Genomic DNA, 11,921 nt, shown 5'->3' on the forward strand with positions numbered 1-11,921 from the left:
ATCATACACATGACAACACGTGGTCATATTTCACACCGAAACGCTAACAAAGATTTTCTTGCTTCTTAAAGTATTATAATATATTTGCTCCTAAACACTAAACCTAAAACCTCCACTCTAAATCCTGAACCCTAAAATCTAATCCCTAAATCCTAACGCTAAATCTTAAACCCTAAACCCTAACTCTAAACCCTAAACCGTACACCCTAAACCTTAAAACCTAAACCCGAAACGCAAAATGTTAACCTTAAACCTTAAACCTTGAATCCTATTTTAACTTCCGGGTTATTTTTGTGTTTCTAGTTTTTATACTGAATGATAATCAAAATATCAAGTCATATTTGACTACAAAAACACAAACGAAGCTTCTTCATGATTCTCAAAGCTTTGATGGTGAAGCCGAAGTTCTTAACAGTTTTTGGTTTTGAATCGTATAACAAGGAAGCACTTCTTTACTCTTCGCGATCTCGTTGAGGTTCTAGTTTTATATTCTATCATACACATGACATCTACTCATATTTCACTCTGAAATGCTAATCAAGATCTTTCTTGCTTCTTAAAGTATCATATTGTATTTGATCCTAAACACTCAACCTAAACTCTACACCCTAAATCCCAAAACCTAAAATCCAACCCCTAAACCCTAACCCTGGAACCCTAAAACCTAAACCCAAAACCGCAAACCCTAAACCCTTAAACCTAAACCCTAACTCAATCACCATTGACGAGAGCTAACCTAACAGGCATTACGAATCAACAAGTTAAAGCCAAAACGCTCCCTGCAACCAATACCTTGGTACAGGGCCACGAATCTCTGGAATTAGTGGTTCAGACATTTCATCGAACACCTTTTGGGCGCAGAAATGTCTGGGCTCAAATTCCAGTTGATCAAAAAGCAATAGGCATTAAGAACAACTAATCCATAAGGGATCTATCAATCAATACTCAATCACCTAGCATACTAAGAATTCTACACTACTCTAACCCATCCTCAAACCTATTCACTACTCAGACATCATAACAGAAAGCATAAACGTTGAACAAGTTGAAAACATGATAACAACAGTGTAACAGCAGGATGATAACAGAATGAACAACAGTAAACGAAATTAAGAACAAAAACTGAATACTGAATATTGAATAGATAAAGAGAAATCCGGATTACAAAAGGTCTCGAACACAAGGTCTGCGGAATAAAACTAGAAAAAAAACTTGTTTGCGAAAATGTGAAGTACATGCTACTTATAGCCAAATATCCCGAAACCCTAATACTCAAAACGACGAAGTATTGGGACGGATTAAGAACTGTACTCGACCCAAGTGGTCGAGTGGGAGGTCGAGTGAATAGCTGGAGTCTTCTTTTCTTCATTGTGCTCGAGTGTCTGGTTGAGTGCGGAATGAAGAAGACTCTGAAGCTTGCCATCGGGTATGTAGTCGAGTTGTGGTGATGGTGATACTCGACTTCAAGGTAGAGTGGTGAGATCGAGTAGTGGTCTGGCAATGAAGGTGAAGACACTCGACCACGGGGTCGAGTGGTTTGATCGAGTGATGGTCAGGTGATGGAGATGAGGACACTCGACCTCGTGGTCGAGTGGTGAGGTGAAGTGGTGATTTCTTCTACTCGACCTGGGGGTCGAGTGGTCTCTTGAGATCTTGAAGCTCCTAGTCGACCTCGGGGTCGAGTGCTTTGACATGATCAGGTCCGCTTCTTCCAGATAGCTCGTCAACAGCTCCAAATCACCTGAAATCAACACAAATATGCAACATGCATGTAAATCTATCCTAAAAATGTAAAGTGATGACAAATGATGAGAAATGGTATAAAACAGTGATGATATGATGCTAAAGTGATGACAAATGGATGCTCAAAACATGCAAAATACACACTTATCAGTAACTCCTAAATTCTATCAAGCGAGTAAGGTCTGGTGGTACTATCTTCGGATCCCAAAAGATTAGAATAGTACTCAACAATCATGCCTTTGATCTGATCAACATTAACCACACGATCCCCATTATCCCTTCTGAGAAACTTAATAAGATTCTGAGCCTAATGAGCAAGCACCACTCTGTGGAATAATCTTGTGTTAGCATCACCTTCCTTTAACCATTTGATTCTGGACTTCTGTTTGTAAAAGGATTCCAGAGCAGCAGCGAAGAAATTCCAATTTTTGCGGGCAACATGTTCAGCCCTGAATAAGAAGTCAGACGGATTGGACATCAATTGAGCTTGAATATTACTGAAGCCACGTCTATTCAGACCTCTACAGGCCTTCTTAGCCTCTTTTAAGAGTTCTCCTAAGGAAAACATGAAAGAACCCACAGCTATCTCCTTCTGCCACGCAGCCAAAATAGAAGAGATAAAATCCGGATGCGTCGATAAGAAAGAAAAGTACTTGAAACTTTTCTTTTTTGAAAGAGGCGGAGAGTTATTGAGAATGACCATACACGCTGCGTGGTCAGAGTCGCTAGGAGGGTCAAAGATAGCAGACGCCGTTGGGAAGGTAGCAAGCCAACAACCATTAACAATGGCTCTATCAAGCTTCCTTAGAATTGGATTATCTTGCTGGTGATTAGACCAAGTGTACAGCACACCCCTACACGGTAGATCCACAAGGTCACTGTCTCTCATACAAGCTTGCAGGTCCTCCAAGCCTTGTAAGGAAATATTAGACGGCATGAGAGAGTAATGCTCTGTGACAGAAGCAATTTGGTTAAAGTCTCCAACAACAAGCCATGGAGAATTACAAAGAGGAGAGGAAGCAGACAACCTTGTAATATCATCCCAAAGAGACCTTCTCTCAGCCTCAGTATTCCTTCCATAAACAAAAAGTAACAGCAAACGACTAAGCAATATCAGGAATTTTAATCGAGCAGACCATTAACTGATCAGTCCTGCTGAAAACCAAAACAGAAACTGACGGATCCCAAACTATCCAGATCCGTCCCAGCTCTGAACAGCAATAATTAGAATCCATCCTCCAACCTGGTAGAGTAGCAGCCAAAACAGAACTAGCATTGTCCTAAGCGACGTGAGTTTCCAAAAAATAACCTACCAGGAGATTATTCGAAGCAATCCAGCTTCTTACTATCCGTTGGCGAGAGCGGCTATTAAGGCCTCTAACATTTCAAAAACAGATCGCCATAAGTAACCCAAAAGATGATAATGGGAACAACTATCAATGGAAAGAGAGGACTGGCGGGGGATCCTAGAGTCATCACATCTCAACTTAGACAAAAGAACTCTCTCTTGTAATGAGCGCTGCCGGTTGTGCCACATTTTTAATTGCTTCTTCTTCTCCTTATTGGACATCGCACCCCAACCAGGAGGAGGAGGAAAAGGAGGATCAACTAGCTGATCCCTTGTGGACCGAATGTCTTCGACACACAGACTAGTTGGACCTCCATCGGAGACCTTTGAAATAGAAGGCGCCACCTTAGGGATCTCAGAAAGAGGGCTAAGACCAGCTTGAACAACAGTAAGAGAAGAAGAAGTTACTGTTATGGGTGCCTTCACGTCTGATTTGGGAATCCATTTCTGTTTAGGCACCGCTGATAACATCCCGGATAACAGCTCCTTGGATCCATCTGATGACTTGATAGGACCAGGAGGCAAGCTGTTTGATCTCTTTTTTGAACGGGACCTCCTTCTTTTGAACTTGATATTTATATTGAATCATACATATAACATCTAGTCATATTTCACTCTGAAACGCTAACCAAAATTCTTTTTGCTTCTTAAAGTATTATAGTATATTTGCTCTAAAACACTGAACCTAAACTCTACTCCATAAATCCCAAAAACTAAAATTTAACCCCTAAACCCTAAACCTAAACCCTAAACCCTAAATCCAAAACCTTAAACTCTTAACCCTAAACCCTTAAAACTAAACACTAAACCCTAAACCATAGACCCCAAACTTTAAAACCTAAATCCTACTATAGCTTCCGAAATTCGGTTGGGTTTCTATTTTTTATACTAAATGATATACAAAGCATTTAGTCATATTTGACTACAAATCCGCTAACCAAGCTTCTTGATTGTCAAACCTTTTATGGTGAAGCCGAATTTCTTATGAGTTTTTTGTTTTGAATCGTACAATAAGGAACCTATACTTTACCTTTCGGGATTTGGTTGAGGTTCTAGTTTTATATTCAATCATACACATGACATGTAGTCATATTTCACTCCGAAACGATAACCAAAATTTTTCTTGCTTCTTAAAGTATTATAGTATATTTGCTCCTAAACACTAAACCTAAACCCTACACCCTAAATCCCAAACCCTAAAATCTAATCCTAAACCCTAATCCCCAACCTCTAAACCCTAATGCTAAACCTTAAACCCTAAACACTAACTCTAAACCCTAAATAGTACACCCTAAACCTTCAAACCTAAACCCTAAACGCAAAAACTTAACCTTAAACCTTAAACCCTGAATCCTACTTTAACTTCTGGGTTCTTTTTGCGTTTCTAGTTCTTATACTGAATGACAGACATAATACCAAATCACATTTGATTACATCAACACAAGCCAGAATTCTTCATGATTCCCAAATCTTTGACTGGGTGGCTGATGTTCTCACAAGTTTTTGAGTGTGATACAACACATTACTTTTTGGTATCACGTCGTCCAATTTTACATCTCATCATACAAAAGACATCTACGCATAACTCAATCCACAAACGCTACTAAGGTTCTTCATAGCTCTTAAAGTAACATAATATTTTTTTCTCAAACACGAAAGCTAAACTCTACCCCCATACTCCAAACACCAAAAAACTAACCCTAATCCCCAAACCTGAAACCTACAACCTTATCTCAAAACCCTCGAACCTAAAACCTTTACTCTTACGGCTAAACCAAGCCCTATATCTTAACCCTAGTTTCAAGACTTTAAAACTAAACTCGTTTTTGGGCTGCCGGACCCGGTAGAGATCCATTCCATAGCCTAAAGAACACAGATAATCAGTCTATATTGGCCGTAAATCCCTTAGCAGGTTCTTGTTGGTCTTAAATTTTGAACACTAACACGAACTTTTAGGTTTTCTGCTTTCACAGGCACAAAGAAGCAGTGCTTACTTCACTGTGCTCTGTAAGTTGAATGATTCTATCACACAGAACAGACCCGAATGGTAAAGTTTTGTTTCCCCTATTTTATGAATCAAAACCAAACATTCATAAGAACTTCGGCTTCACCATCAAATCTTTGACAATCAAGAAGCTTGGTTAGCGGATTTGTAGTCAAATATGACTAGATGCTTTGTGTATCATTGAGTATAAGATCTAAAACCGCAACCGGATTCCGAATGCTAAAGTAGGATTTAGGTTTTAATGTTTGTGGTCTATGGCTTAGGGTTTAGTGTTTAGGGTTAATGGTTTAGGGTTAAGAGTTTAGGGTTTATGGTTTAGGGTTTAGGGTTAAGGATTTAGGGTTTAGGGTTTAGGGTTAGGAGTTAGATTTTAGGTTTTGGGGATTATGGTGTAGAGTTTAGGTTTAGTGTCAGGTACAAATTTACTATAATACTTTAAGAAGCAAGAAGAATATTGGTTTACGTTTCTGAGTCAAATATGACTAGATGTCATGTGTATGATTGAGTATAAGAACTAGAACCGCAACCGGTTCCCAAAAGCTAAAGCAGTATTTCCTTGTTAGAAGATACAAAGCCAAAGACTCATTCAGACTTCTGCTACACCATTAAAGCTTTGAGAAGCCTTAAGAACCTTGGTTAGTTTTTTGGAGTCAAATATGACTAGATGGCATGTGTATGATTGAGTATAAGATCTAGAACCACATCCGGTTGCCGAAAGCTAAATTAGAGTTTCCTGGTTAAAAGATACAAAGCCAAAGACTCATAGGGACTGTTACTACACAATCAAAACTTTGAGAAGCAATAAGAAGCTTGGTTCGATGTCATGTGTATGAATGAGTATAAAAACAAGAACTGCAACGGTTCCTAATAGCTAAAGTAGTGTTTCCTTATTAGAAGATACAAAGCCAAAGACTCATACGGACTTTGGCTACACCATAAAAGCTTTGAGAAGCAATAAGAAGCTTGGCTTAGTGTTTTGGAGTCAAATATGACTATGAGTCATTTGTATGATTAAGTATAAGAACTAGTACCGCAATCGGTTCCCAAAAGTTAAAGTAGAGTTTCATTGGTACAAGATACATAGCCAAAGACTACTTCCAGTACACCATCAAAGCTTTGAGAAGCAATAAGAACCTTGGTTTAGTGTTTTGGAGTCAAATATGAAAAGATGTCATGTGTATGATTGAGTACAAGAACTAGAACCGCATTCGGTTCCCAAAAGCTAAAAGAGTATTTCCTTGTTAGAAGATACAAAGCCAAAGACTCAAACGGACTTCAGCTACCCCATGAAAGCTTTGAGAAGCAATAAAAGGCTTGGTTAGTGTTTTGGAGTCAAATATGACTAGATGTCATGTGTATGATTGTGTATAAGAACTAGAACTGCAACCGGTTCCCGAAAGCTAAAGGAGTATTTCCTTGTTAGAAGATACAAAGCGAAAGACTCATACAGACTTCGCCTACACCATCAAAGCTTTGAGAAGCCTTAAGAAGCTTGGTTAGTTTTTCGGAGTCAAATATGACTAAATGTCATGTGTATGATTAAGTATAAGAACTAGAACCACATCTGGTTGCCAAAAGCTAAAGTAGAGTTTCCTGGTTAAAGATACAAAGCCAAAGACTCAAATGGATTGCGACTACACCATCAAAGCTTTAAGAAGCAATAAGAAGCTTGGTTAGATGTCATGTGTATGAATGAGTATAAAAACTAGAACCGCAACGGTTTCTAAAAGCTATAGTAGTGTTTCCTTGTTAGAAGATACAAATCCAAAGACTCATACGGACTTAAGCTACAACATAAAAGCTTTGAGAAGCAATAAAAGGCCTTGTTAGTGTTTTGGAGTCAAATATGACTATGAGTCATTTGTATGATTAAGTATAAGAAGTAGAACCGCAACCGGTTCCCAAAAGTTAAAGTACAGTTTCATTGGTACAAGATACATAGCCAAAGACTCATACGGACTTCGGCAGTGTTTTTGAAACAATACTCCATTCTTATGGATAAAAGCATTTCAGACACTGATCTTTGGAATCTGTCAATAGGGCTGAATTGGTCACTTCAGATCTTTATCACCAAGTTTAAGGGTGTGCTTTCAAAGCTCCCAAGAATTTTGCAACAATCAGCTTTGTCTGCCCTACAAAAAGGGTTGTGGCACGATTCAAGATTTAAAGAGGATCTAATACTTCACAAGCCGGACACAATCCAGGATGCGCTTTTTCCGTGCAAACAACTGGATGGAAGTAGAAGACGAAAAGGAAAGCTTTGCAAAAAGGAATAAACAAGCAAAACTGGCGGTTACTTTCCCTGCCAAGAAGTTCGAGCCTAGGAAAAACCAGGGACCAAAGAAGTTCAGATGACAACCCTTCAACAATAACGTCGGGAGGCGATTCCAAGGAAAAGAAAAATCGAACACTTGGGTCCAAGACGAGAGTCTGTACTGTGACATACATAGAGTAACTAAGCATTTAACCAAAGAATGTATTGTCTTGAAAAGGCATCTCGTGGAGTTGTGGGCCAGTAGAGATCTTTCCAAATTTAACATAGAAGATTTCGTGAAGAAATATCACGTAGCAAGGGATAACTCTGAAGTTCAAAATTTGAAAAGACCGAGGCTATCAAACGAAGAAGAACCAAGGAGTTCGATTGGAAAGATAATCCTTGGAGGCTCTAAACTTTGCCGAGATTCGATTAGTGCCATCAAGAAGCATATACGAAATGTTTTACTTAAATCAAGCTTAAGCGAAGAGGTTGACTACCAAGGTGCTACAATATCATTTGACAAAGATGAAATGCGGCACCTCGAAAGACCTCATGATGACGCCTTAGTCATTACGTTGGATGTTGCTAAATTCAAAGTATCAAGAATTCTTGTCGATACGGGTAGTTCAGAGGATTTAATCTTTCTTGGTACTTTGGAATGAATGGGAATTAGTCGGGCAAACATAATAGGACCTCCATCTCCTTTGGTGGCGTTCACAAGCGAGTCAGCCATGTCTCTCGGAACAATCAAATTGCCGGTTCTCGCCAGAAAAATGTAAAAAGTCGTAGACTTCGTTGTTCTCGATAAAGCGGCAACATACAACATCATCCTCGGGACTCCTTGGATTTATCAAATGAAGGCGTCCCATCCACTTACCATCAGTGTGTCCAATTTCCAACCCCAAGTGGAGTGGAAACAATACGCGGGGATCAAGAAGCTTCACGAACATGTTATCTAGCCAGCCATCGTTTGAAGATCCAATAGCAATTAACGAAACCCGCGAAAAAAGGAATAATCCCGAGATCAAAAAGTGGATGACGTCGTAATCAAAGTAGTACTAGAAGAAGATAAACCAGATCAGACAGTTCGAATTGGAGCTACTTTAACTGAAAAAATAAAAGAAGCCTTGATTGAACTTTTGAGGAAAAAGAAAACATCGTTCGCGTGGTCGGAAGCAGACATGCCTGGTATAGATCCAAGCATAATTTGCCACGAGTTGAACGTGGATCCGAGCTTCAAGCCTGTAAAACAAAAAAGAAGAAAACTCTCGGAGTAGAATGAGCGAAGGCGGTAAACGACGAGGTAGACAAACTTTTGAAGATAAGGTCTATAAGGGAGGTCCTTTATCCAGAGTTAGTGGCAAATACCGTCGTGGTGAAAAAGAAGAATGGAAAAGACAGGGTTTGCATCGACTTCACAGACCTCAATAAAGCTTGCCCAAAGGATATTTCTCACTCCCACATATAGATCGCCTCGTGGAATCTACTACAGGGAACGAGTTGTTAACTTTCATGGATGCCTTCTCTTGTTATATTTAAATAATGATAAATCTTGATGACCAGGAAAAAACGTCATTTGTCAAGTATAGAGGTATTTATTGTTATAAGGTAATGCCTTTTGGTTTAAAGAATGCAGGAGCAACTTACCAACGGTTGGTCAATAAAATGTCTACGAGCATCTTGGAAAAACAATGGAAGTCTACATAGACAATATGTTGGTCAAGTCATTGAAGAAAGAAGACCACATCAGGCATTTGAAGGAATGTTTTGAAATTCTTAATCAATATCAAATGAAACTGAACCTGGCGAAATGTACATTCAGAGTCCCATCCGGAGAATTTCTTGGTTACATTGTGACAAAAAGAGGAATCGAAGCCAATCTGAACCAAATTTAACGCTTTCTTAAACATGTCATCTCCAAAGTTCTTCAAATAAGTACAACGGTTAACCGGTCAGATTGCAGCTTTGAACCATTTTATTTCAAGATCAACAGACAAGTCTTTACCTTTATATCAGATTCTGAAAGGAAACAAAGGATTCCTTTGGGACAAGAAATGTGAAGAGGCATTTGGACAGCTTAAAGCGAACTTGACCACGCCACCTGTATTGTTCAAACCGGAAGTGGATGAAAAGCTATATTTGTACGTTTCGGTGTCGAACCATGCAGTTAGCGGAGTCTTGATCCTGCAAGATTGTGGAGAACAAAAACCAATTTACTACATAAGTAAGTCCATGACAGATTCCAAAACCAAGTATGCAATGATGGAAAAACTCGCACTTGCGGTGGTAACCTCTGCCCGAAAGCTGCATCCATATTTCCAATCTGATCCGATCGAAGTGTTAACCAACCAGCCACTTCGAACAATTCTTCATGGTCCAATTTAGTACGGAAGATTGGCAAAATGGGCAGTGGAGCTAAGCGAGTATGATATAGAGTACAAAAGCCGAGTCAGCATCCTAAGGAGAAAAGAGTCATTCCGGTAGAAGGCATTTCGGAGCAAAGCAATAAAGAGGAGAAAGAAATTTAAGTCATTACAAGGTCTCGAGCTGCGGCACGTAATCGTGGTGAGCTTGAGATAGAATTGCCACCGTTCAAGCAAAGGAAGTCAAAAGGTTCAACCATAGCTAAGCCCAGCGCGCCTAAAGAAAACAGTAGCGAGAAGCATTTAGAAGACAGGCCAGTCCAGCGTCCTTGGAATGTGGTGAAATCTAAACATATTTTATGTTTAAGTAACACGCATTTTTTGTTATGTACATGAACTACGGTGTGGCTTGATCCCGAAATGGATACGTAGGCTGCTCGGAAACGAGTTCAGCTACTAATATTTTTTTTTTTATTTTGTCATTAAAAGAAAAAGAGTTTGACTGTTTGAACGAACAAGGAAAGTAAAGTTCGGCTATGTGAACATGTAAAGACAGGAAACAAAGCGACATTTATTCAAGTAATAAGCAAAGGAGACGAAGTTTTATCATGTGTGCACTTCGAATCAGGAAACTCTTCTTAACGTGCAGAACACTTGGACTCCTTGACCAGCGAGGTCCGATTTGCGTGCAAATTCAGAAATTCCAAGCTCGGCCCAATCATCGGGGTGGGTGTAACGCCCCCGAATCGCCCTATGGCCGGACAAGCCATGAACGACCCAATTACGCTACAGTGAAGATGATCGACCACAACTTAGTAGAGGTTCCAAATGAATTTGGTTCCTTAACCAAATTATAATCGACCCTCCTCCTACTAGGAACACCACTTAGGCTTGCCAACCCTCGTGATATTCTAGTGGTGAGCGACACAGACTAGGTCTTATATCATTAAACATTCGGCTGCCTTTAAGAAAACACTTTATGCATAGTATATAGCTTATACTTAGCAAAGAGTTACCCAAAAATATATCTTTATATCAGATCCTTGTTAAAATTTACATAATAACAAGTAATTTTGCAGAAGCAACGTAAAACATCCTATTTCCGGCATTTCCTAGTGTTCGTCTTCCCGCTATGGTCATCCCACTATGGTTACCTGTAAGACAAGTAGAATCATGAGTAATCTAAGATTACTCAGTGAGCTGGGTCTATGCACAAATAAATCTCTAGGGTTTAATCAACTTAATAGGTAAACTTATCCATCAAAGATCACAAAGCACGTAATAAACGTATTATCATATACTTATAATAATACCAGAATATGCAGCCAAACTAGACACATGAATGAACCTTGGGCCCAACATACTGCCAACCTTACAAAAAAGGTGGACCACAACATCAACACAAACTCCCGCATACGTGTATACGTGTTCTCCACACGTATGCTACCAAACACACGTACGTGCACACCCACACCACACGTACGTACACAACTGTGAACACCCGAGCTATAGCCACAAAGGCTTATAACCGGAACATCACTTTAATGCATCGTCATGCTTTACCCGACATACGCTCCGAGTCTTGTGCCATCATGTAAGAGACCACTCAGGATCAAGACTTACAGACACATAAAGGAAGGCATCAGCTTACTCTAAGCATGATGGTATCGAGTAAACCCTAAATACCACTTAGACACAATAACCTCATGTAGTACTATATATAAGTACTTTACCATGCCCCAAACAAGTATAGACAATCAAGCACCAAATCAATATATATACATAATATAGCAAGGATTTATTCACAAGCTCATAGCATATCTCATATAAGTATAACAATCTAACAACGCAAGTAAGCCCTCGAATCATATCTCAATTAATCAAGTAAACTTAGTTAAGTCCATATTCATTTAGCCTAGTCATTCACCAGTCCATTCCATTCCTTAGTGATAGTATTATCAAGTTCGTCAAATGCCAATATTAACTTTGAGATTCAATATCTAACTCAAGCCGAATTTCAATTAGTTAAGTCTAAGTGAGTAAGCATGCATATAATCTAAAGACTAGCTCTAGAAAACATGCAAACAAACACAAAATTCGAGCACAACTCACGGATTCAGTAGTTAGGAAAGTTTTTTGGGTCTCGTGCAACTTCTCAAGCACGGTCGACGATCCCTTACTCACGGTGAGGTTTTCTTAACCACA

At 39.3% G+C, this 11,921-nt stretch overlaps 1 protein-coding gene and 1 pseudogene across 2 annotated transcripts; one reads left to right on the top strand and one right to left on the bottom strand.

Annotated features, from left to right (window-relative positions):
• Positions 1 to 1,463: 1,463 nt before the first annotated feature.
• Positions 1,464 to 3,562, bottom strand: AT1G40390 (DNAse I-like superfamily protein; the record flags this gene model as incomplete). The annotated part of the gene is made up of 3 exons (NM_103391.1): positions 1,464 to 1,741; positions 2,098 to 2,816; positions 3,279 to 3,562. The coding sequence occupies 3 exons, from the start codon at positions 3,560 to 3,562 to the stop codon at positions 1,464 to 1,466; spliced, it is 1,281 nt and encodes a 426-aa protein (NP_174931.1).
• Positions 3,563 to 7,057: 3,495 nt separating this feature from the next.
• On the top strand, positions 7,058 to 10,055 carry AT1G40470 (annotated as a pseudogene; the record flags this gene model as incomplete). The annotated part of the gene is made up of 1 exon: positions 7,058 to 10,055.
• Between the last annotated feature and the right edge of the window lie 1,866 nt (positions 10,056 to 11,921).

Source organism: Arabidopsis thaliana (genome assembly GCF_000001735.4).
Source record: "Arabidopsis thaliana chromosome 1 sequence".
In the NCBI taxonomy this organism is placed as follows: Eukaryota; Viridiplantae; Streptophyta; class Magnoliopsida; order Brassicales; family Brassicaceae; genus Arabidopsis; species Arabidopsis thaliana.